This window comes from Brassica napus, chromosome A4 (genome assembly GCF_020379485.1).
Source record: "Brassica napus cultivar Da-Ae chromosome A4, Da-Ae, whole genome shotgun sequence".
Classification (NCBI taxonomy): domain Eukaryota; kingdom Viridiplantae; phylum Streptophyta; class Magnoliopsida; order Brassicales; family Brassicaceae; genus Brassica; species Brassica napus.
Window position 1 is genome coordinate 11,674,845 of NC_063437.1, and position 24,706 is coordinate 11,699,550.

The window sequence follows — 24,706 nt, forward strand, 5'->3', positions numbered from 1 at the left end:
TCAGGGACATATGTATATTTATTTTGGGGGCCAAAAGTAACATAAGATGTTTCTTAGCTCTGTTGGTATATATATATATATAATGTGATTTGATTCTTAACTAAAGAACTATAATGATAAGTTATGTAAAGCTGAAACATTCCCCTTCCAAATCAGAACAGAGGTGGAGTAGGTATGTATGTTTAAATGTAATTACAAAACTAAATAATTATGCAAAGTTTATACCTTTATACTGAATAGATACAATCCATTCCAAATCAGAAGAGAGGTTCCTACCATCAGGGTTGTAAAAGAAACCAAGTTATTGGTTTTGTAAGATTGTAAAAGAAACCAAGGTATTTCATTGAAGATCTACAATATAACAACAACACAAGCAAGCATAATAGCATATCAAAATGAGAATAAAATTGTAAAAGAAACCAAATTATTTCATTGAAGATATACAATACAAGAAAACGAAGCCTCTTTCTTCTGGGTGTTCCAGTTTTGTGTTTTGCCACTGTGCACTCAAAAGATTCTATTTTGCTACCATACTCTGAATCCGAGGACAGATCTTTCTAAAAGCGTTTTAGCCAACACTGAAGAAGAATCCATCTTTTATTCTCAGAGATTCCTCTTCTTAGTTTTGGTTGGCCCTTTTGTTTCCCTGACCACATCAGGGTTGAAGCAAAGACATAGAAATGGTTTGTTTGGTTTCTTATCTCTCTTTTTCTGTAAGGAAATACACAGCTAGTATCAGTCTTTACATTACTAATAGCAATGAGAAATGTTCTCGTTGTTAATATCGGAATCTTACCTTGGAGTTCTGACGTTGAGTCTTAGTGTTGTTTCCCATCAAAAACCTACATCACAAAAATTTAAAGAGTTTTTACAGTTAGGACACGAACATCAAACTCAAATGCAAACTGACTCAAGAAGAGAAATCAAATCCGTCTTACTTCAATAAACTGAATTTTCGACGAACTGGTGTTTCCTTGTTCTTCATCAAATTGTCGCTGCAAGGGTAACATCATAAAACTAATCAGACAGAGGACAAAAGTTTATTAGTAAAAAAAAACAACAATCAAAAGCTGCTTTTATGTACCTTGTTTTACGTGTGACAACAAGCTCCATTGCTTTGTCCGGAGCTTCTGATCTAAACAACGATGAGTTCTTGGTTACAGATTTTCTCTCTTCTTCGACAGAAGAGTTCTCATCCTCAGCGTGATTCTCCTCCTCTTCCACACCATCAAGCACTTCAATAACAGCCTGTAAATCATCATCAATCACGGTTTTAGCTTCCACAACGTCTTCTTGTTCACTCGTCCTTTTGGGTTCTTCTTCTTCATCTTTCTCAATACTCGAAACCAACTCTTCACCACACAAGACTAACTCTGTTTCATCACTCTCTTCTTCCTTAACAACCTCATCCTTAGTCAATGTCTCCAAAGTGTTTAGCAACACGGCAACACTTTCCGGTTGTACTTGTTGTTTTGCTTTCTTAGCTTCAGCTATTCTCTTGTAATGAGCGTCAAAGAAAGCTTTCTTCTGAGCAACAGATCCAGGCTGAGAGTATTTCTCTGCTTCATCGACATACTTCTTGTGCGAGAAACTTGACCACTTCCCCCATTCAAGACTCTCTGTCGTGAATCTTCCAAAGGAGACTGATTGGCTAAGCGCATGGATCGTATTATCCTGTGGAACCCAACAAACTATAATCTCAAATAATAATAAAAAAGGTGAGGAAAGAAGGTAACCTCATGAGATTCATGACGTGAAAGAGGAGCTGCGAACGAATATGAATGAGAAAGAACTGCAGATTCACCCATTGCCAATCTTCTTTCAGTTCTAAAAAACTTTTCTCCAAATTGTATTTTTTTTCTGTCAGCCAAACGGCTAACAGAATTCGAAATTTTAAGAACAATTTTTAAATTTGTTGTTTATAAATGAGTTTATATTAGGATTTGGTAAAGAAAATTGAAAAACTGGGCTTAAATTATGAGCCTAAGAAGCTTAACAAAATAAATTGTTTCTGCTATGGTTGTTGACATGAAGTAGTTGACAATTGAAACCAAAGGTGAAACGAAGTTTTCTGGTGATCATATAATTACAAAGTAATCTGTTTGCAAAAGGCATGGATCGTATCAGTGGGGTCTTAATTTTTAAAAAAATCATATGTTGCTCAAAAAGTTATAAACAAAATAAACAAGTATATTTTCTTTTGAATCGAATTTAACATTTTATTCAAAAAAAAAAAATGTTTGCAAAAGATAAAAACTCTATAATCTTTCAAATCTATTTTATTTATTTTTATTTGTTGTAATTTTATATTTAATTTTATATTCACTAATATATTATATATATATATACATATATTACATATGAATATGATTTAGGGTAGGTAAGAAATAAAGCCTTCATAAGTTAGGAGTAAGTAATTAAAGTTAATGCTTGTCAAAAAAAGGAAATCAATATGTATGTACCGATTTATGTACTTTTTTGTTACACCAAATAAACAACTTTACACTACAAGTAATGTTGTTAGAATACATTTACATTACAACCATCACTGAAAGCAACCATTTTTCTTCTTCCTGCATCTACTGATAAATAAACACAAAATTCTCTGAATTTAGATACTAACAAAATTACAAACAAGTAAGAGAGTCCATCATTGCTTGCAGTCAGTGGCGGAGCTAGCATCGCATTTTAGATGGGTCATTTACTAAACTAATTATGTAAAATTGTGAAGAAGATATTAAAGTGGGTCAAAAGAAAGAATTAGTCTTGAGTTATGGGGGTCAAACTAAAGGTTTTTAACCAAATATTCTGAAAACTACCTAAAATATATAAGTGAAATTCATGTTTTATAAAAATCACAGGTTAGCTGACCCCCCTCCCACCCACATAGCTCTGCCACTGCTTGCAGTGTAAAGTAACAAAATTGCTTGCAGTGTAAACTAACAAAATTCTTATCAGAACGTTTCAAAATTATTGTTTGATTGGTCTGATCCACATCTTACTAAATGCAATCTTTGAAAGCCTTTGATGGTAGAATTTACTTATAAACTAAAATAGTATATAGATGTGATAAGTGCATTCCATTCAAAAATAATGTTAAGAATTTGCTTCTATATATTTTTCTATTTATTAATCATAGAATTATAAAATAAATAAAACCAATATTTATCTTTTTCAAAAATATCATTGCCCGCGACTTGACTGTATCGTCTTAAGGATTCGAAGTTGCTAAGTTGTAAGATTGTACCGAATTTTGTTGGGTTGTCGTCGATTAGCACCCTAAACTATACACACCTACAATCAGTCCCCCTTAACTTTCTACCTCATCAATCATCCCCATAAACTAATATTTTCATCAATTATCCACAATTTTAGCTAATCTGACTCAAATCACGTTTAGTCTTTTAAATAGCGTTTAAAAAAATTGATTGCCCAATACCATAACCTGATTAATAATAAATCCGGCCCTAACCCGATATATTACTAACCCGATGCCTCTAACCTAATTCAGTCGGGTAAAATCGAATTGGGGGTTAGGGTTCATCGAGAAAAATCCCCAAAATAGAAAAGTGAGAAAAAAACTCAGATTTAGGTATAGGATTATCGAAAACTTAAGCTTTACGAAGGATTATGGAAGACGACGACGCAACAGGAGGAAATTGGATCTCTGTTCCTGTAACTATGGCGACCACTGTTGAAGACGAGGCATCTCAAGAGGGGAGCATTCCTGTTACTCAGGTTAATGACGAAGATGCAACTCGTTTGGCTACGATGCCTCAGTCAAAGGAAAATGATGAAGAGGAGGAATACTGGGAGTATGAACTTGGGCAAAAACCGAGAAAAGAGAACAATGAAGAGAAAGACGATGAGACTGAGGCAATTGGTGATGGTGAAGAAGAAGAAGAAGAAGAAGAAGAGCTTGAGGATCGATATGAGCATGAAATCGAACAATCAGTGGCTGATTTTGAGGACGAAGAGTACATTGGGAGGAGAAGTATACCAGATAGCTCGGATGAAGAGGAAGACGACTTCTACGTCAGAGATAGGAAGCGCAAAAAATCAGAAGATAAGCTAGAAATAGGAACAGCTTTCTGGTCTGGGTTTGAGTTCAAAGAAGCGGTCTTAGATTATGCTTTGAGCAAAGGCCGAAACATTGAGCAGAGTAGGTGGGATAAGACGAAGCTTAGTTTCAAGTGTGGGATTCGAGGAAAATGCAAATGGAGAGTTTATTGTGCGTTTGATTTCCCTACTCAAAAGTGGTTGGTGAAAACAAGGTACAAATATCATAGTTGTACTCCTAATGGGAAGTGTAAGCTTTTGAGGAGCCCTGTTATAGCGAGGTTGTTTCTGGATAAACTGAGAGAAGACAGTGGGTTAATGCCAGAGAAGATTCAAGAGCAGATTAAAGAGACCTGGAAATTCATAGCATCGCGTAATCAGTGTCAACGAGGAAGAACATTGGCGTTGAAATGGCTGGAGAAAGAGTATGCAGACCAGTTTGCTCATCTACGGGGTTATGTGAGAGAGATTGAGAAGACTAACCCGGGTTCGAGTGTAGAACTTGCAACCGTACCCAATGCTGATGGGGATGATGTCTTTGATCGGTTCTATGTATGCTTTGAGAAGCTTAGGAGCTCGTGGAGAGGGACATGTCGGAAGATAATTGGGCTTGATGGAACTTTTTTGAAGGTTGCAACCAAAGGTATATTGCTTACTGCTGTAGGTCATGACGGTAACAATCAGATTTTTCCTTTTGCTTGGGCTGTGGTACAATCCGAGAATGCGGTTGCGTGGCTTTGGTTCATCAAGAGATTGAAGCATGATCTCTCTCTTGGAGATGGCAGCACTTACGTCCTTCTATCTGATAGCTCAAAGGTAAGAATCAAGATTATGAGCATCTTGTTTGAGTCTTTAACCATCTTATTTATACTTCTATAATATTTCAGGGACTCATAAGCGCAATCAAGTCAGAGTTACCAAACGCAGAACATAGACGCTGTGTGAAACACATTATTGAGAATCTGAAGAAAAAGCACAAGAAGAAACCATTTCTGAAACCACGGGTATGGAATCTTGCTTGGAGCTACAGCCATACACAATTCAAGGAAGAGCTCAAGAAGTTGCAGGATTATAGCATGTCATTGTATGAGGATGTGATGAAAGAGGAACCCAAATCTTGGTCATTGGCATACTATAGACTTGGGAGCTTCTGTGAGGATGTTGACAACAATGCGACTGAGTCTTTCAATGCAACTATTGTTGGAGCTAGAGCTAAGGCCATTGTACCCATGCTGGAGACAATAAGAAGGCAAGCAATGATCAGAATTGCAAAGAGGAAAAAGAAATCCGAGAGGAGGCAGGAGAGATTTACCAAATATGTGGTCAAAATCCTTGAAGAACAGAAAGAAGATGCTGACAAATGTATAACGACTCCTTGTACTCACGGTGTATTTGACGTGCGTCTCTCTTCAAACACATATGATGTCAACACTACAAGGAGAACTTGTTCTTGTGGGAAGTGGCAGATCACAGGAATACCGTGTGAACACGCATATGGGGCTATGATCGATGTCGGGTTAGATGTGGAGGATTATATTTCTGAATTTTATTCCACTTCTCTATGGCAATTGACTTACAGTCAGTCCATCAACACGGTTAGGGGGCCTCGGTTTTGGATGAAAAAGGGTAAATATAGGTTAGTGGTTGAACCACCAGAGCATGCACAACCTGGGAGGAAGAAAAATAAGAAGAAGAAGTTCCCTAGGTTCAAAGGAAAACATGAATCACCCAAAAAGGTCTCAAAAAAAAAAGTAGCGGAAACGCTTGGAAGAAAAGGACGCATTATGCATTGCTCCAAATGTGGGGAAGCTGACCACAATGCAGCTAGATGCAAAATACACCCGAAGAAGAAGATAAAGACTGAACCAAAGGTATGTTGATTGATCTTTATTTCACACAATTGCATGTTTTGGTGTTTATTTGACATTGTCATTGGCCTTTTGCAGGATGTTGGAAGCTCTTCTGGACCCGAAGTCGTTTCACAGACGCAACCATCTCAAACAAGCACCTAGCTGTATTTTTTATTTTCTGTTTTACGGCTTTATGAAGTTATTTGTATCAGACATATGTTTTGTGTTTCTAAACGGCTTTAGTTCACTTATCTGCTCTTTTTCCATCAATGTAAGAAACGAATGTTATGGTATGGTGTATGAAACGTATTTTCTTCTTCTTGTTTTTTTCTTGTTGTTGATTTTTGTGGCACAAGTTAGAAATGTGTGAATTTAAAAGCATATGAAAAGTGTTCTGAAACTTGAACCGAGTTGATACAAAAGATGTTCTAGCACATGACACAAATCCTTGTTACAAAACCATTCTACTAACACTGACAATTACCAAAATTTACAACACAACCATGTTATGGCACTTAGACATCCATTGTTCTCCAAAACCGCTGCTTCTTCACTTTTCTCTGTCTTAACCAAAGCTTCCAAATCTTCTTCAACTGTTCTTTGTCTAGCTTCAACCAAAGAAACCTCCTCAACCAAAGCTTCGTCAACCCACTTGAACAGATGAGCTTCACCTTTTCTCTGCAACAAGCATATCTAGTCAAGCAAACTAGCTAAAGCATTCACTTATTTTTCTATTTCAAAAGTGCCTCAACGTACCTGCATAGCGACTTCACAACGATAGAATCTCCTAAAAGGATTCTTCTTTGTCTTCGAAACAAATGTAGCAATGCGATTTCCACACCAGCACCGTGTTGGAACACCCTGATGAGACTCTCTGTTTCGCCTTGAACAAGAACCTTCAGTTTTAAAGTTTCCACACCATCTTCGATTTTTCCCAGAAACGTAAACGACAGACTATAAGAACACTTATAAATATAATAAATGGAGAAAGAATTCAAAAACTTGAAAACTTACCCAGATTTCGCTTGCTCCATGGTCGCGATTTCAGTTTCCCCAAATCAGTGATAGAACCCTAATTTAAGAAGAAGAATATTTCACGACAAACATTTTTTAAATGGGAATCGGGTCATAGTTGTAGGGTCGGATTTATTATTAATCGGGTTATGGAATTGGGCAATCTTTTTTTTAAACGCCATTTAAAAGACAAAACGCGATTTGAGTCAGATTAAATGAAATTGTGGACAATCGATGAACTTGTGAGTTTGTGGGGATGATTGATGAGATAGAAAGTTAGGGGGGGCTGATTGTAGGTTTGTATAGTTTAGGGTGCTAATCGACGACAACCCAATTTTGTTTGATTTCAGTTCTGTTCTTGTATCAGCTTATCCTCTTCTTAGGATTTTGGGGATAAGTAATTATTTTTCTAAAAAATTGCTTTTATTCTTATATTATCTGGTAAAAAGAAATATAGAGCTTTACAAATAGAAATTACATATCTACGAAACAACAGTATATATTTATTTTTTTTTTGGGGGGGGGGGGGGGGGGGGGGGGGGGGGGGGGGGGGAAGAAAGAATGCAAGCAAAACTGGACAGAAAAAATATGACCAAGAATGGGAGAATGAAACACAAATCCAAAGCTGATGCAATCAGTGGCACAAAAGCAAAAGGTGAAGAAGCCTCTTTGCTTTTGCTTAGATTAGCTTCTTTCATCTCAGTTTTCCACTTTTGTGTTTATCCAAGTGAGGAAACGCTTGTAGAATGTTATAAGCCCTTAGATCTTGCCTTGTTAAGATCCCTATCACAGGAGACATCTGCAAAGAGACATGAAACAAGTTTTAGTAGTGTTCTTGAAAGATTGTTACATTCAAGATAGTAAAAAAAAAAGTGGCGAACTTACTCCTGAAGCTTGAATCTTGGGGACAACCAGCAAATGTCTGAGTCCAACTGATCGGAAAAGCACCAAAGCCTTGGCCACTGACATACTCTGCACCACAGTGTAAGGTGTTGTGTTGGTCAAAGGATGAAGATCAACGTACATTTGCATCTCTGAGCTTGTGATTGCAACATCGTCAAAATTGTCTTCTCTCTCAGCTAACTCCACCGGTGTGAACTTCTCCCTAACTTCCCACTCTTCCGTTCTTCTCTTCTCATTCAAGAACCATCTCTTTTTCAGAACTTTAACAAGATGTGCTCTCAAGATCAACCCATGAAGCTCCGTCCCGCCACCAGTATCTACATCTTCTCCATCCAACACCGGGAATGCGTTATGCGTTGTGTTCCTCAGCGCATCGACTATATTCGTGACTTTCTCTACTCCACGTAGCGTTATAACCGGAGGCTTAGCATCAACAAGCTCACCTACAGTGAGATTCCTCATCCACGGCTCCGGATTCGCTTCCAAGAAAGGTAAACCCTTCAGATGGAGAATGATCTCGTAGATACTTAGATTGAAACTGTCTCCAACTGTTTTAGCAATGAGAAGCACAAACATTGTAATAGGTAACAGTAGAAGGTTGTTGGTGAGCTCTAGGAAAATCACACAGAGCGAGACGGTCATTCTCATGGAACCAGCCATGAGTGAAGCTGCACCGAGTACCGCGTAAAGCCCTTGATCAATCTTTGTGTAAGATCCCATCACAGTGCCTAGCATCCGACCGTAAGCAGAACCCATGAGGATGATCGGGAGAAAGAGACCGGAAGGTGTTGCTATACCGAATGTGATAAGCCCCAAAATGCAGTAGAGGCCAAAGTATATCCAGAGGGAAACCATACCAAACTCATTAGGAGTGTTTGAAGAGAAAACGTTTCTTACTGCGTCATCATTGGTTGTGAGAAACAGTGTCGCTAGATCGTTGTAGTAACCGTTGGGGCAGTTGAACTGCTTGAAGTTCCCTGATCTTCCGTTTGTTGGACATGCCTCGTCTATCGAAGGGTTGCAAGGCTTGCATTCCGCTAAGAAAGGAAGACCGTACAAGCACACCGAAGTGAATAGAGACACCGAAAGACTCAGAAGCACCTTGTGAATCTTACCCTTCCTGCACCAAAAGTAGTAAGTAAAGTCAAACTTTTGGTGTTTTTGAAATTGTTATTGATCATACCATCTCCAATGGTTTATTTATTTTATTCTTTAAAATAGAGTAATTATATAACAAAATTGAGTTATACTCTAATATGTTCTATTTTATAGAATAAAATATAGTGATGAATACAAAGTAAATGAATTATTTTATTTATAGAGTAAATTTATTTTTTACTCTATTATAAAATTTAAAGTAGAGTAGTATGGAGCATTTTTATTCTAAATTCTATTGTAAAATGAAAAATAGAATACTATTAGAAATGCTCTAAAAGCTGCACTTACTGGTTGATGAGATTGTAAAGACGAAGAACTTTATGAAGAAGATGGTTGTATAAGCTTCCAAGAATGCCACCAAAGACTCCGATCAACGTGACAGGGATTATATCTACTGCGTGATACCTAACCTCAACATGACTCACATCAAACATAATGAGTCCTCCTTTACCGAAAAGCCCGCATTTACCAGAATTGCAAATCTCAATGAACGCTCTCAGTACAACCACAACAACGGCTGTGCTGAAGAAGGTCCTCCACAAGAGAGCGCTTCTCCACCACGTAGCGACTTCCTCAAGAGCAAAGAGCACTCCTCCTACTGGTGATCTGAAAGCCGCACATACTCCAGAGGCGGATCCACATGTAATAAGATCTCTACGGTCTCTATCGTTGTTGAAGTAACGAAGCCATCTCCATTTGATTCTATGGTTGTCTGGACCACCTTGGCCAAGCAAAGAAGCTATGCAGCTTCCAATGTGAACCAAAGGCCCTTCTTTGCCAAGATCAAGTCCAGCTGCAACTGCTCCAATACTTCCAACGATCTAAGTCCAAAATTGGGTGAGTTAACAAAAAAAAAAAAGGTTCATGAACGTCCACAAGGTCTAAGAAGCAAACCTTAACGATCATGGTGGTTGCACCAAACATATTGGGAGTGTCGACGCCGTTGAGATAAGCTTTAATCTCAGGAATCCCAGGACCAGCCGCCGTAGGAGCAAAGACAACAACAAGTACTGTCGCCACCAAAGTCAGACCCAAATTTGCACCCGTAAAGATCAACAGACCTGTCAAATACCTATTTCAACACAAGACTTGTCAGACAAGGTAACTCAGTTTCTTGATCTTTGGCTGTTTTGTTTTCAAGATTTGACTGGTGAGTCAATACCTGTCTTGCGCTATGTAATAGCCAACGGCGAGAAGTTTGTAACCGGCGATGTTTTCGACGGCGAGGTTGATGAGAGTAGCGATGAGACCAGTTAAGAGACCAACAAGACAAGCTAATGTCCATTTTGCGAATATGTATTGAAACACTTGTGCCTTTGATCTGCTTCTCCAGTCATGCTTGAACAGATCGTTCTCATTTATCCTGAAGAAACCACAAAATTATAGCTTAAATTTTTGTTTGTTTGTTTGTTTTTTTATACAAAATTATCACCGAAATTTGTTCCCCATGTTCTTATTTGAATGAAGGTTATCTTTTAATAGAGAAGAAGATAAAAAAAACTTTATCAAAAAGATAGATACCAAGACTTATCAGACAACTATAATAAAAGGTATCAGAATCTTATCATGATTCTTTTCAAGATTTGCTGATGATTGTTTGCGGAAAATTGAGATGTGAGAAAATATTGAAGTGTTACAACAGTTCAAATGTCTCGACCACTAAAATATTTATCCATTTTTTAAAAATATAATTTATGTTCTAAAAAATCAGAATAGATAGAGACAAACGCTTTATAGAAAGAGATTGAGACCCAGAATCCATTCAAAAAATTCTAAAAAAAGATTACTTGAAAAGAGAGTGAGATTAAATCCTTATATCCAATTTTTTTCTTAAATAAACATTATCTGAAAACAGAGAAAAAAGCTCAACACTATATAGAAAAGATTTTTAAGCCCAGTTACAAAAAAAAAAGAATAAGGCTCCGACCGGTGACCTTTACGGGAACACGAGGAACAAATAGGAAAAGAACGTATAGAAATAAAATTACAAGAATGAAAAAGACTGATTGTTCCTTATCAAATTTAACAAGAAATGCTTTTGTTCTATATTTCTCTACACAAAATAGAATGAAGAGGAACAAGAAGGAAAAACTATTCTTTTTGAATGGTGATTTTTTTTTGGAATGATAAGAAATTCAACGTTTCTTTTCGTTTCTTGGTCATCATTCAAAGCCTAAGTATTTCTTTTATTTTGCAAAAATGAAAATTTATGAAAGCTTTTAGTCAAAAAAATAAAAATTTAACTGAAAACAGAGTAAATATCAAAGATTTATAGAAAGAGAATGAGACTAAGAATCTGATTCTGCTAGGTAAAGAAGACATACTCATAATCTAAGCTCTCGATGTGTGAAACCTTGGTACCGACCAAAGCAAGAGGAGTTGAAGAAAGAGTTCTATGTCTCTTAAGGAGAGGTTGGTTCATAGTGTTATTCTCTGGATCTGCTTCTTCTTCTCTATTGTAATTACTATTACCAATATGCAAGTTTCCATCTTCAGCCATCGATAACTCTTTGTCTTCCTCTCTGTATGATCAACAGGACCACCCAGAGAAAGAAAGAGAAATAGAAAAAACGGAAGAAGAACCTTTTCGATGGATCTTCAAGAGGAAGCACTTTTTGTTTGGATTTCTCTGCGTATTTTGTCGTTTCTCCTAGATGAAGCACTTTTGTAAAGCTTTATAGATCTTTCACATATAGAAGCATACATGCATACCTCTACATACACATTATATGTATATATATTTGTATTGTACACACATGATAACATTTATTTAAAATTTTATTTGTTGTGGGGAGTCACAGTGGGTGGATGGGTGGGTGCCATATGCGTTTCTCACTAGAGAAGGAGAAATAAGACAATCTTTGTTTTTTATATACTTAAATAATATAACAAAAGGTAAAATTACCGTATCTGTTACGATTTAAACGTAAATTTTTTTATCAGTTTGTGTGTATGAATCTCCTATTTTGTAACTATGTTTTACAAGGATATGTGATTTTGACGCATGTTGAAGAAGTAATGAAAGAACATATTTGGCTTTAACTGTATGGCACATTGAGAATTAATAATTAAGAGAAAAGTTAATTACTTTTATTTACTCTGAAAATTTACCAATTAGGTGAAAAAAATTCTTTCTATTTCTTCAAGTTACTGTCATTGATGATCAAATACACAAACAAATTTACTCTAACTAAAACAAGGGTAAGAGTCTGATTGATAGTATTAAAGTAAATTCAAGTAAAAATTAAAGGTGGAAAATGAAGTAAAATAAAATTGTGAAAATCAGATTCTTTTTTTGTTTGAAACTTGAAAATCAGTTTCTTTCGAGCAAACTGGATTCCAAATTAATCTGGTAATCAACCAATCATTATTCAGTTAATGACATTTATATTTTAAGCAAGAAATTTGAAAAAGTACAAAATAAATATTATTCAGAATTTTAGCAATCTGTTTATGTTGATGACAAAAAAATATTATTCTAACAAAACTGAGAGTAAATTTGAGTGTGTATATATTTTTTCTTTGAATAGTTAGTAGAGTAAAAAAAAACATATTTTACTTGTTTGGTAAATTATTAGTGAAACATAGAAATAATCTTTTGGATCAGTAAAAGGTTGTGATAGTCACAAACTTAATATATCATATTTCCTAATCACACTCTTTATATTATTCACTAAACTTAATAAATTTTTATCCACTTGACCTCGAACATTCAAGAGTTCTTTTTTTCAAAAAGAGAAAAAAGAAACATTCAAGAGTTTTTGTGGCAAACAGAAACGTTTTACGTGGATAGTTCCAAAATCTCCCGGTGTATGCATGATGACAACTCTTTATGACGCAAGCTGGTATATTAGTTTTAAGAGCATCTTCAATGTATTACCCCATTTTTTATTTCAAAATGGTGCAACACCAAAATGGAGTAAGGTTTTACTCCAATGTATTACTCCATTTTCTACTCCAAAAATAATATTTCTTAAATAATTTCATTTTTATTTTATTAATAATTGCAAATAAAATCTTATACTTATAAAAATTTACCAATTAACCCCAATTATTTTATGTTTTACGATAATAATTAAAATATAAATTATTTGAATTAAATATTTATTATTAAAAAGTACAAGAAATCATTAAAAAAGACAACATATATATAGGTTCAACAATGAGCATTAGAATATTTTTCCCACAAATGATCAACTAATGCATTTCGTAATGAAAAATGAGCTTCTTTATTTTTGATATTCCTAAATCGAGCAAGAAAATTTTGAAATCGGACATTTTCATCTTCTGCAATTTCAATATCTGGAGGTGGAGCTTCTCTTTCAAGTTCAATTGGTGCATCAAGTTCACGCTCATTTTCATCTTCTGCAATTTCATGTTATTGTATCATTTTAAATATTATTTAAGTAAAAAATAGAAACATTAAAGATTCAAAGGATCATTTTATAAATAAAAAAAGTTCAACTCCAAAATGGAGTAATGGGTAAGATTACTCCATAAATGGAGTAACCCTAGCCATTACTCCATTTTTAACTCCAAAATGGAGTGGGGTTGGAGAAGATTTTACAGTAGGGTTGAAAATGCCCTAAGGTGCTATTTGTGAAATAAAAAAAAAAAACTAAAATTAGTTTTTAAGAAAGAGATTAGAGAGAAATATGAAGAAAGAAGGGAAAATAAATAAGATTTTAGTCATTTTGTGAATTTTGATTTTTTTCTTATCTACGAGATGTAATTTCTTTAGTTTTAACGAAAGAGTTTCTCGTATATATTTAATTATTTCTAACAAATTTCACCTTTTTTTTTGTAAAAGCAATTTTTATTATTTTCCTTTAAGGATAACTACATTTTCATAATTTCTTTATTTATCAAATGTATAAATGTGTATTTTCTAAAGTACAACATTATATGACTATTTTCACTTGTTTCTTGCACAGATCAACGCTCCATACTTTTCCTTTTTGGATAGATAAAGACTGTTGCACGTGGATCTCTAGCTATAAGGCATCACTGACAAACTTATTATGTTTTTATGTGTATAAGACTATAATGATATACAAATACTGTCCATACAAGTTTGTAGAATATTCTACAACTTTCACTAGCTAGAGGCTATCCTTTTTACAACATTGATTGAATACATTTGTTACAGTTGCTTGTTTATACACGATAAATACATTAAAAATTGACGATCTGATCTTTCAATTTTCTTCATTTTCATCAAGATGATAAATTAAAAAAATATGATCGTAAATTTCTTAATGTGATCTACACCATGCATACACAAGCAGCTAAATAATACCAAAAAACTCATAATTTTCAAAATACTGTTAAAAATGTTTTGAAAAATCATGAGTTTTGAATAAGTAGCTTTTTGTCCCATGCATGGGCCTTTTGTATTAATATTTATTCCTATACGGAGAAGTTTAATATCAACTTTGAATAAAAGTCTTTTAGTCCAAAAAAAAAAATTGAATAGAAGTTTTAAATAGTTTAATTTATTCATAAACTAAACATTTCATTTTTTCAATCTGTCATTTGGTTTATCTACTGACCAAGTGACCATTAGGCTGGTAGCTAGTGTGGAGCAGCAACGCAGCCATTAATATCTCACAGATCAGCAAAAAACATTGTAACCAATAACAGATAATCACGTGTAACTGTAAATAACACACACTCGTTCATCATCTCAAGATCCAACGTTCATAAGAATTCCGACCCTTGAGGTAAACGAGCAGACACTTTTTATATTATTATTTTTCTTGTACGAATATTTTCGACCTAATCATTTATCCTGCATACACGTGATATGTGCCGGCCTCAAAAACCGAATATTAAAACAAATATTTGACTGAATGTACCTTAAGTCTTAAGATTATACGATGCTTCGCTATAAAAAAAAAATTATAAAAAATGATTTTGAAAATCATGAGGTTGAGTATTATTGACAACGGAAAAAAAGTTGCTTATAAATAAGGAAAATTGCACTCTATATACATGAAAAAAAACTTAAATACACTAACTAACCTAAATCTTCCCTTCTCTCCTACTTTCTCTTCCTATCTCTCTCTACTCTCTCTCCCAAAATCTAATTTTCATTTTTTTTTGGTTATTTGGCAAATAAACCCTATAAATAAAATAACAGATTAACAAACAAAGAAAAAGGATTCTATGATGTATTTTCTTTAACGTCAATTTCGCCGCAGATTGGGGACATACAGATGAACATACACGTGGCAACTGTGGAGACCATGTGTCCACTTGTAGAGTCCTTTTGACAACGATCTTGTTTTCATTGGGGCCACAAGTGATCACAGTGTTAGCGGATGTCAGATCTATTCCAACTGGCTGGTCTCATTTGTGGGACACGTACCTCGTCATGGTTCATGTGAGTTTTTGATTTTTGCTTTTTATCCTACGAATCGAGATGATGATAACATGAACCAATTATAACTTGAAAATATATAGAAGCTTTAATGCTTTATATAAGAAAAACACTCACACACAATGTCTTGGTTGATCATTGGTTGTAACTGAACAAGACCAGTCCAGAAGACCCCAACGTTATGAAAAAGGATGAATCTTATCTTTGAGAGTTTAAAGATGTTGATTTGAGTGTTGTAATGTTTTCGAAATTACACCGACATTCCAAAATAAAATTCTCCAGCTTGTTATTTTGGCCTTATGAGTTGTTTATTTCTTTCTAGATGTCGATTTCTCTTTGACAATCACTTGTAACTTGCGATTCTTATATATCTAAAAATGATATTCAAAGTCTATACGAACAAATGCTATTTTGAAATAATGATTCTATGGGTTTGATCAATGTTATATATTAGAAATGAAACAATATAGATCTCCAGCTGCACAAGTCTTCTCGTGATAAATTTGCATTTTCCAGTATTAAATAATTGCATACTGAGATTTGCATATTTTCTTGGAGTATGAAGTTAGACAAATATATTGGCGACAACATTATTTTATTTTTAATAAGATGGTAGTATTGAACACGGCATCGACTCACCGCCTATGGTACGTACACTCTTCGAGTTTGTTATGCAATTCCTCGACCTTGGGGATGTGATATGACTGTAACACCCCTATTAGAATTTTATTTTTTTTTTTGTTAAAACTACTCTTTATTCAAAATTAATGGAACTGATTACAAGATCCATAGATCACCTGCCTTGTAAACCAGAGGGGGAGACTATACCAGAGACTTAACAATGCCCTAAAAAAAATTAACCAAGATCCCAAAAAAGTAAGAGAAAAGCTATTGGTGGTCCTCATGTCCCGAGACAGTGGGTCAAGCCTTAGCCTTAGAGTTTGCTTGATTTCCTGAATAATTACCTGAAGAGGTCTGCATAAGTTCGTATGCAATCTAGAATTTCTTTCTCTCCAGACCATGTATATAACTATTTGAAAGATGAGCTTGACTATGAGAAGAATATTTGTATCTGATGTAGGAGCCTTCAACTAATATGATTAGTTTTCCGTTTAATAATCAAATAAGAACATATACGACCAACAAATTTCTTTTAACCCGATCAAAATTGTTACAAATAAGAACATATACGACCAACAAATTTCTTTTAACCCGATCAAAAATGTTACTACCACGGACCGAAACATTTGATCCAAATATCCTACATCAACTCAAAAATCCCAAGGTCAAATATCTAAAAATGGGTTTCCTACCGGTTCCAAGTTAAGGTTTTGTAATCCAAATTTGAAACCATTTGTTGGTTCATCCTAGACTAGACTAATAATACATGGAACCCAAACATTTCACTTTTTTGTGCACCAAACATCTATACTATTAAAGTAGAAATCATGACTTATTTCATGTGTGATATTTTTAAATGGACTATTTCCTAGAAAGTTTTTTACATAACTTTTTTGTATGTTCATAATAAAATCCCAACAACATATTTAATTCTCTTTTTATTCAATCAAAATATTATTAGATTTTATTAATTTCGAAAATATATTATTCCATCAATATATAATTATTCGACAATTTAAAAGTATATGAAGGATTTTATTTATATTTTAATGATAATAACAATTTAAACTGATTAATTTAAAAAAAAAAACATTTTACAAAGATTTCAAAAATATTTTGTTAGAAAGATTCATTTCTATTTCAAATTAAAAGAAATGTTTTTATCCAACTTATTGTATTTCAAGTATTTTCTCAAATATGATCTTTACTTTATTTTGAAGTACGTTGTATTATAGTTTACTTCTTAAAAATATCTATTGTTGTTTTTAACATTATCGCAAAAGTTATCTTCTCTACTATATAGATAGGTCCAAATTATTTTTATCCATATAAAAATGAAATTTAGAAATAAAAATATGTAAAGTAGTATTTTTACCTAATAATTTTTTTCAAAATAATATTTGGTACAAAAATACAAAAAATTCATCGTCATAATATATAATCCACATAAACATCGGTATTATAGAGTTATATATTATATAATACTAAATTACATTAAATTATTGGTAAATTTTGTTATATAAACTAAAATATTTTAGTATAGAAAAAACCCACACAGATGTGCGGGTCAAGATCTAGTTTTCATTAAGATAGGAGGAAGGCCCAAAAATAGTTTGGTCCATTTAGGGATTGCATGAAATTCGGAAAAGAGATAGAGCGTAGCTGGGCCAAGGCTCTTTTAGCCAGCCGGTCTGACTTTCGGTTTTGATCACGAGAGATGTGGATGAAGACAATAGAAGAGAAAGTAGAGGAGATCTGATGAATATTCGTGATGATACCCAAGCATTTCATAAACTTTTATTATTCATATAATACTTATTAGGTTCAAACAACATCAATCATATATAAGGCACTACTTTTAAACTTAATACTTATACAATGCATACTTATTTGTAAAACGCATAAAAACAACGCTAGCATTACTGCTCCTTCGTAACCTAAGATACTCCTATAGTTTCCCGCAAAACTAATTAGCAACTAATTTGCTGGGTGAGTCGAAATTCTCTAACAATTAAATTATCTCCCAATATGCATCAATCATCATCCAATCAATTAATCCATCATGCACACAGAGTGGAAAAAACATTCAAGTAATTTGAGCTTTCAGAGTTTCCACTTCCAAAACATCCACCCTTCACAGGCTGTTATCTTTATGATCGCTGAGGTGTTCTTCTTTCCATAAATAATTGTTTTCTGTAATTAACAACCACAAACGAAGACACAAGTTCTAATGGAAACAATCAATTAATCACCATTGTGTATTACGCACCAAGGTGATCATTTTGGCCAATGTTGTCTGCCAGAGAACAAGCCCCATCTAGATCATAATCATAAAACAAACAGATTTTTGATTTTATGTAAGTCAAAATCAGGATCTAATCATAAATCTAAATAAAGAACTAGAAACTAAATATAAAAGGAAAGCTAAAGACTAGAAGGTTTACTTTAAGGCTCTGGTGCACTTGGAATGCCTATGGTTAGGTTTTTGATGTAAGGAAAGAAATACGGCATGAGGATCTATTTATAGGTGATTAGAATGAAGTCATAGGAAGTTAAGGTCGTGTATAACAAGCAGGAGGTATTCTAGCTTCAAAAAAAAAATTTATGAAGAGGGGAGATTTAAAGAGAAAGTATATGATGAGGTGGATTTACGAAAAGGTTGATAGTTAGGCGGGAGGAAAATAAGTAGGGTTAATGTGTCTTGGGATGGGAATAGACAGTCAACCCATAAATAATAGTTACAGGTAGTTATCCAAATACACAATAATCTTTGTATATGAAATGCAAATACTCTAAAGAAAACGCATTTAAACTAATATTGGTTTTCTGTAGGGACTAAATTCTCATTAATTAATTCCCCATTAAAAAAACCCTAAAGAAAACGATCCTCTGGCAATTTTGTAACCTTGGTTGTTCTGTGGAAGCTCGAGAGAAAAGAATGGATATGCAGGGAGAAATCGAGAGATTGATGTTCTTCGAACATGCTCGGAAAGCAGCAGAAGCTACTTACATCAAAAACCCTCTAGATGCCGATGTTCGTATTCTCCCTAATCTTTAAGATTCGTTTTTGATTGGCTCTAAAGAAAATTGATAAAGTCTCCACCTTTTTTTTTTTTGAATTTCTGCAGAACTTGTTGAGATGGGGAGGAGCTTTATTAGAACTCTCCCAGTTTCAGAACCCCACAGCCTCAAAGCAAATGCTTCTAGGTGGAGATTCAGATTAATTATTATTAGCTTCCTTTTAGAATGAATGATAAATTAATTTTGGTTTGTGTAGATGCCATATCGAAGCTGGAAGAGGCCTTGTCAATCGATCCGAAGAAGCACGCTGCGCTTTGGTGCATTGGGAATGTTCACACTTCATATGGCTTTATGATTCCTGATGAAATCGTCGCTGCCGATCACTTTCAGAAAGCTTCTCACTACTTTGAACAAGCTCTTGACGAGGTAATACTATATAATTCTGATTATTATTTATCATCATCATCTTTGTACATAATCTTTTTATTGTTTGCAGCAACCAGAGAACGAACTCTACCGCAAATCTTTGGAGCTGACTTCTAAGGTACAATAATAAGTAGATGGTGTTGATGTTCCTCTAGTAATAGGAGTTTTTGCTAGTGGTTTGGACTCTCAATAGTTGATATGAAGATTTGATTTTTGTTCTTTTGACCAACACCACTTGCAGGCTCCAGAGCTGCATAAAGCTGCTCATAGCCATGGTTTAGGCCCACAAGCGTTAGGAGGTGTCGCTGGACCATCAGCCACTGCCTCGACTTCAGAGGTCCTTTCTTTTTACTCAAAAAATGCAAATTGGGGGTTTTGATGAAATGAAATCTAATTAACGTTTGTGTTTTTTTTTTTTCTATCGCAGACTGTGAAGAAAAAGAAGAGCAGTGATCTCAAGTATGATGTAATGGGATGGGTCATCTTAGCCGCTGGAATTGCTACATGGATCAGTTTTGCTAAATCTCAGTTGCCTCCTCCACCGAGGCAGTAACTTCCACACACACGCAAGAGTCTAATGATCAGAAACGTTTTTTTTTACTTCTAATAATCATTTTCAAACGAGAGAGAGAGAGAGAGAGAATTTGCATTGTATAACAACTTTGAAAACAGTTACATGCTTTAGAATGAATTAGTGAAAGACCATAGTTAAGTCACCTAACTCAGAAGAGTACTTTCCATGATCATCTGAGATTGGTTCTCCACCGTTTAGCCTGAGTTGCTTGTGGTGCGACCATCAGGTTAACACCATTTGCTTTAGGTTTTGATTTTAAATCGTTGCTCTGCTCTTTAAAGGTATGTTCTGTTTAGCTTTCATGTTCTCAGACCTTTATTTCTTGTCATTAAAAATAGATGACAAAACTATTCTCAAGGTTACTAATACTTAATTAAAGAAAAAAGATTAATTCACCATTTTATTGGTAACTAAAAGTACATCAGTCTTCGCAAATTGACTACCATATAGGCCATGTTCGTTTGTTTAGTAGTCGTGTCGTGCTTGTGTAATCACTATCCTATCCTCGTTGACAGCTCACATGGACTAATCTTGGTCAACGGAGATTCTCAACTTAAAGCTGCTAAGTTTCGAGGGGAAAGGAAGTAATGGAGATCTCAGAGACATTGTTGTTCCCTGCAACGAATCATGACGAAGATGTTATACCTCATTGGAAGGATCAGATCACGACCCGAGGCTTGATCTCTAGCGCCTTGTTAGGGATCTTGTTCTGCATCATTACCCATAAGCTTAACCTCACTGTCGGAATCATTCCTTCGCTAAACGTAGCTGCTGGTCTTCTCGGTTTCTTCTTGGTCAAGTCATGGACTGGTTTCTTGTCGAAACTAGGGTTTTCAGTTAAACCCTTTACCAAGCAAGAGAACACCGTTATTCAGACTTGCGTTGTCGCTTGCTACGGCCTCGCTTATAGCGGTAACTTGAGATTGACATATCCTTTCACACCTAAGCTGTTCTAAGATATGTCCTGAGCTATTTAAATGTTGATATTGTGGATAACTTTTGATTATTTTTGTGTGATTTTATAATAAGCTTCCAAGTTTTATGTCTATGTGAATGTTTACTGATTGCTACTACATAAGGATTATATGGAATGGTCCTCTGATAGAGTTGCTAACTCTTTAACTGTTGTTTCAGGAGGATTTGGTTCGTATTTGATAGCTATGGATGAGAGGACATACAAGCTCATTGGTGCTGATCGTCCGGGAAACAATCCTGAAGATGTTATAAATCCTGGATTGTGGTGGATGATTGTATTCTTATTTGCCGTCAGTTTCCTCGGTCTTTTCAGTCTCGTTCCACTTCGCAAGGTATCGTCTCACTAATTAAGAGAAAAGCTTTTGTTAGATGTTTGTGGTTTCTTGATACTTATACAAAAGTGTTATCTCAGGTGATGATTTTGGATTACAAGCTTACGTATCCCAGTGGAACCGCTACAGCAATGCTGATTAACAGTTTTCATGACAACTCTGGAGCCGAGCTTGCAGAGTAATTTTCAGAGATATCATCTTTAATCTCACTACCTGTTTTTTTTTTTGCTCTAATGTTTATCTCTAATATTATTGTTTAATTACTTCAGAAACCAAGTTAAATGTCTTGGGAAGTATCTCAGCCTTAGCTTTGTTTGGAGCTGCTTCAAGTGGTTCTTTAGTGGGATTGGAGATGCATGTGGGTTTGATAACTTTCCCACACTTGGTTTGACCCTATTCAAGAACACGTAAGTTTTCTATTAACACTACACAAGATTTAGCATGTGTTGTAACAAGTTACATGACTTTGCAGGTTTTACTTTGATTTTAGTCCTACTTTTATTGGATGTGGTCTGATATGTCCCCACTTAGTGAACTGCTCTGTTCTTCTGGGCGCTATCGTTTCTTGGGGTTTTCTCTGGCCGTTCATATCACACCATGCTGGAGACTGGTATCCATCTGACCTCGAGACCAACGACTTCAAAGGTCTCTACGGATATAAGGTAACGATAATAAGTTTTTTCATATTTACTTTCTTGAACCATGCTTTTTTTTTTTATGTCATTACCACATTTATAGGTCTTTATCCCCATTGCTATCATCCTTGGTGACGGTTTCTACAACCTCATCAAGATCACTATTCTCACTATGAAGGAACTCTTCAACAAACAACAACATCTACCTGTCTTTACTGACGTTTTAGGTGTGAAGGACATATGATTCTGACTTATCTATAGCATTTTTTAATTAATAGTCTTCCTCAAACATATTCTTAAGAGTTTCTTGATTCAGATGAGAGTGGTGAGCGCTCGGAATCACTGCTGGAGAAGAAGAAAAGAGATGAAGTGTTTCTCAAGGACCATATACCCCTCGGTTTCGCGGTTTCTGGTTATGTGTGTCTAGCAGCCATTTCGACCGCAACCATCCCGTTAATATTCCCACCATTGAAATGGTACTTTGTCCTCTCTTCATACTTGGTTGCACCGGGTCTAGCCTTTTGCAACTCTTATGGAGCAGGGCTCACGGATATGAGCCTGCCTTCGACCTACGGAAAGATTGGTCTTTTTACCATAGCTTCGATAGTAGGAAACAATAGTGGTGGTGGTGGTGGTGGAGTCATTGCCGGTTTATCAGCATGTGGTGTTATGATGGCAATCGTCTCAACCGCAGCAGATCTCATGCAAGACTTCAAAACAGGTTACCTCACGTTATCATCTGCGAAATCCATGTTTGTAACTCAGCTGTTGGGTACAGCAATGGGTTGCGTGATCGCTCCCCTCACGTTTTGGATGTTTTGGACTGCTTTTGAGGTCGGAGATCCTGATGGTCTTTACAAAGCGCCTTACGCTGTTATCTACCGGGAAATGGCTATTCTTGGGATAGAAGGGTTTGCGAAACTGCCTAAACACTGTTTGGCTCTTTGTTGCGGATTCTTTCTCGCTGCTCTCGTTGTGAATCTTGTCAGAGACATCACACCGCCTAAGATCTCTAAGTTTACACCACTTCCTATGGCTATGGCTGCTCCATTCTATATAGGAGCGTACTTTGCCATCGACATGTTCGTTGGGACCGTGGTTTTGTTCATATGGGAACGGGTAGATAAGAAAGACGCAGATGATTACTCGGGTGCAGTAGCTTCAGGACTGATATGTGGCGATGGAATATGGACAATACCGTCTGCGGTTCTTTCCATCTTAAGAATCAATCCACCCATATGTATGTACTTTAGACCATCCTAGACATTAATGTCTTTGTGCATTAGGGGAAAGAATGTGTCAAGGCCAAACTTTTGAAGTTAATCTCCAGGAGATGTTTATAAGTTGAATGATTCTTTTTTACTTTTGCTTTTCATGATCGAAGGCTTTGCAAAACTGCCTAACAGTAAATTATGGCAACAGTCCAAATGCAAAATCTTATATACTCCCTTTGTTTTACAAAGAATGTTTTTTTGAACATTTTACATAAATCATAAAAATGATCGAAGTCCATTTATGTCTCTAATAATTATATTAGTTTAACTAATACTTTTAGATAAATAAAATTATTTATAAGTTTAAGCATTTTGCAATTAATGTTAATCTTAAAACATATATAAATTGAATTGGAAGTTCAAAGTGACATTGTGGACAAGAAAAAGTGTCAAAATAGCATTGTTTGTAAAATTGTTTTAGTAGTGTTTCAAAAAAAAAGTAAAATAGTTTTAGTTAGATTATTGATGATCTGATATCATGTTCACAGTATGCAGCAACTTCAACTTTCGCATTGTCGCCCCTTACGGCGGAAGCCTTGACTTTTCGCTCGGCCATAACCTTCGCCCTCACCTGTGGGATGGATTCTCTCTAGGTGCTAGCAGATATATACCTTCTATCTCTATCATTTAAGAGGGAAGTAGGAGTGCTTTTGTAAATATTTTGTCAATCAAATCTTAAGTTAATTCCGATGTAAAAATAAGCGAGTTAAATGTGTTCTCGATTATGTTCACCAAATATGAACTGTTTGTCTCAATGCAGATTGAATAAATATTTATATCTTGAATACTTCCACTACAAGAAAACAGCGGTATTCTGACGGACGTTCCGACGGAAAATGAATTCCTTGGAATATACCGAGGAATTTCCGAGGCAATTCCGAAGAAACACAAAATTTGGCTTCCTCGGAATATTCCGACGGAATTCCGAGGATAATTCATCTCGTCGGAATATTCCGACGGAATACCGAGGAAACTAGTATTCCTCGGAAAAAACCGATGAATTCCGAGGAAATATTATAGACGTTAGAGAGCCGTTGAAGAGCCGTTGGGGGATTTTAAAAATTCCGAGGAAATTCCGACGAACTAGCCGTTTGCATCGGAATTCCGTCGGAATTTCCTCGGACCGTCGACAGGATTTCAACTATAAATACAAACACCCCTCTTCCTCTTCATTCACTCCATATCTTCATCCTCCCTCTCACTTTCTTTACACACGAATTTGATTCATAAAAAACATGTCTTCTTCAAATTATTTTCGTTCTTGGATCGATCGACCTCATTTGGATCCGAACACGAGATTGCTTACGGAAGAATACCAACAAGGTATAACCGAATTCATGGGGTTAATTCAAGGGAAACATGTTCCTCGGAATTTTCCGAGGGACAAAAGTTCCTCGGAATTTTCCGATATACATTCCGAGGAATATTTCGTCGAAACTTCCGAGGATTGGTCCATCGGAATTCCATCGAAATATTCCGAGG

The 24,706-nt window shown here is 35.3% G+C and overlaps 6 protein-coding genes across 7 annotated transcripts; 3 read left to right on the forward strand and 3 right to left on the reverse strand.

Annotated features, from left to right (window-relative positions):
- Positions 1–498: 498 nt before the first annotated feature.
- On the reverse strand, positions 499–2,161 carry LOC106420622 (protein WVD2-like 7). The gene is made up of 5 exons (XM_022715292.2): positions 1,737–2,161; positions 1,085–1,674; positions 939–995; positions 797–842; positions 499–711 (listed from the first exon to the last, which is right to left on the reverse strand). The coding sequence occupies exons 1-5, from the start codon at positions 1,806–1,808 to the stop codon at positions 604–606; spliced, it is 873 nt and encodes a 290-aa protein (XP_022571013.1). The 5' UTR covers positions 1,809–2,161; the 3' UTR covers positions 499–603.
- A 1,411-nt stretch (positions 2,162–3,572) lies between these two features.
- Positions 3,573–6,228, forward strand: LOC125607969. Its single transcript, XM_048777572.1, has 2 exons — positions 3,573–4,875; positions 4,947–6,228. Exons 1-2 carry the CDS (start codon positions 3,631–3,633, stop codon positions 5,937–5,939), a joined length of 2,238 nt encoding a protein of 745 aa, XP_048633529.1. The 5' UTR covers positions 3,573–3,630; the 3' UTR covers positions 5,940–6,228.
- Positions 6,229–6,272: 44 nt separating this feature from the next.
- Positions 6,273–7,059, reverse strand: BNAC09G43580D (uncharacterized protein At4g04775). Of its 2 annotated transcripts, none has more exons than XM_013812472.3 (3): positions 6,924–7,059; positions 6,666–6,831; positions 6,273–6,580 (listed from the first exon to the last, which is right to left on the reverse strand). In XM_013812472.3, exons 1-3 carry the CDS (start codon positions 6,941–6,943, stop codon positions 6,425–6,427), a joined length of 342 nt encoding a protein of 113 aa, XP_013667926.2. In that variant the 5' UTR covers positions 6,944–7,059; the 3' UTR covers positions 6,273–6,424. The 2 variants fall into 2 exon arrangements, with proteins under 2 accessions (XP_013667926.2, XP_048633530.1); XM_048777573.1 differs by having other exon boundaries at positions 6,273–6,587.
- A 410-nt stretch (positions 7,060–7,469) lies between these two features.
- LOC106420790 (chloride channel protein CLC-a) lies at positions 7,470–11,750 on the reverse strand. Its single transcript, XM_013861638.3, has 6 exons — positions 11,309–11,750; positions 10,147–10,347; positions 9,879–10,056; positions 9,273–9,805; positions 7,809–8,946; positions 7,470–7,722 (listed from the first exon to the last, which is right to left on the reverse strand). Exons 1-6 carry the CDS (start codon positions 11,482–11,484, stop codon positions 7,618–7,620), a joined length of 2,331 nt encoding a protein of 776 aa, XP_013717092.2. The 5' UTR covers positions 11,485–11,750; the 3' UTR covers positions 7,470–7,617.
- Positions 11,751–18,770: 7,020 nt separating this feature from the next.
- On the forward strand, positions 18,771–20,155 carry LOC111200979 (mitochondrial import receptor subunit TOM20-4-like). Its single transcript, XM_022692700.2, has 6 exons — positions 18,771–19,021; positions 19,116–19,194; positions 19,265–19,434; positions 19,505–19,552; positions 19,676–19,771; positions 19,862–20,155. The coding sequence occupies exons 1-6, from the start codon at positions 18,926–18,928 to the stop codon at positions 19,985–19,987; spliced, it is 615 nt and encodes a 204-aa protein (XP_022548421.2). The 5' UTR covers positions 18,771–18,925; the 3' UTR covers positions 19,988–20,155.
- A 185-nt stretch (positions 20,156–20,340) lies between these two features.
- LOC111200891 (probable metal-nicotianamine transporter YSL4) lies at positions 20,341–23,605 on the forward strand. Its single transcript, XM_022692370.2, has 7 exons — positions 20,341–20,920; positions 21,143–21,315; positions 21,396–21,493; positions 21,585–21,722; positions 21,788–21,977; positions 22,054–22,177; positions 22,267–23,605. The coding sequence occupies exons 1-7, from the start codon at positions 20,596–20,598 to the stop codon at positions 23,211–23,213; spliced, it is 1,995 nt and encodes a 664-aa protein (XP_022548091.2). The 5' UTR covers positions 20,341–20,595; the 3' UTR covers positions 23,214–23,605.
- The last annotated feature ends 1,101 nt before the right edge of the window (positions 23,606–24,706 follow it).

Bases quoted from the DNA above. Each gene is read 5' to 3' on its own strand.
- LOC106420790 (XM_013861638.3), bottom strand. From the start codon at position 11,484: ATGGCTGAAGATGGAAACTTGCATATTGGTAATAGTAATTACAATAGA. The intron at 9,806-9,878 runs GTTTGCTTCTTA...TTTTGGACTTAG, and splicing joins CAACCACCATGATCGTTAAG to ATCGTTGGAAGTATTGGAGC. The intron at 7,723-7,808 runs GTAAGTTCGCCA...GTCTCTTTGCAG, and splicing joins CCAAGATTCAAGCTTCAGGA to ATGTCTCCTGTGATAGGGAT.
- LOC106420622 (XM_022715292.2), bottom strand. From the start codon at position 1,808: ATGGGTGAATCTGCAGTTCTTTCTCATTCATATTCGTTCGCAGCTCCT. The intron at 996-1,084 runs GTACATAAAAGC...TTACCCTTGCAG, and splicing joins GTTGTCACACGTAAAACAAG to CGACAATTTGATGAAGAACA. The intron at 843-938 runs GTAAGACGGATT...TTTGTGATGTAG, and splicing joins CGAAAATTCAGTTTATTGAA to GTTTTTGATGGGAAACAACA.
- LOC111200891 (XM_022692370.2), top strand. From the start codon at position 20,596: ATGGAGATCTCAGAGACATTGTTGTTCCCTGCAACGAATCATGACGAA. The intron at 21,494-21,584 runs GTAATTTTCAGA...TAATTACTTCAG, and splicing joins TCTGGAGCCGAGCTTGCAGA to AAACCAAGTTAAATGTCTTG. The intron at 21,978-22,053 runs GTAACGATAATA...CCACATTTATAG, and splicing joins AAGGTCTCTACGGATATAAG to GTCTTTATCCCCATTGCTAT.
- LOC111200979 (XM_022692700.2), top strand. From the start codon at position 18,926: ATGGATATGCAGGGAGAAATCGAGAGATTGATGTTCTTCGAACATGCT. The intron at 19,195-19,264 runs GTGGAGATTCAG...TGGTTTGTGTAG, and splicing joins CTCAAAGCAAATGCTTCTAG to ATGCCATATCGAAGCTGGAA. The intron at 19,435-19,504 runs GTAATACTATAT...TATTGTTTGCAG, and splicing joins TTGAACAAGCTCTTGACGAG to CAACCAGAGAACGAACTCTA.
- LOC125607969 (XM_048777572.1), top strand. From the start codon at position 3,631: ATGGAAGACGACGACGCAACAGGAGGAAATTGGATCTCTGTTCCTGTA. The intron at 4,876-4,946 runs GTAAGAATCAAG...ATAATATTTCAG, and splicing joins TTCTATCTGATAGCTCAAAG to GGACTCATAAGCGCAATCAA.
- BNAC09G43580D (XM_048777573.1), bottom strand. From the start codon at position 6,943: ATGGAGCAAGCGAAATCTGG. The intron at 6,832-6,923 runs GTAAGTTTTCAA...GAAAAATCGAAG, and splicing joins ATGGAGCAAGCGAAATCTGG to ATGGTGTGGAAACTTTAAAA. The intron at 6,588-6,665 runs GTACGTTGAGGC...TGCTTGTTGCAG, and splicing joins GTTGTGAAGTCGCTATGCAG to AGAAAAGGTGAAGCTCATCT.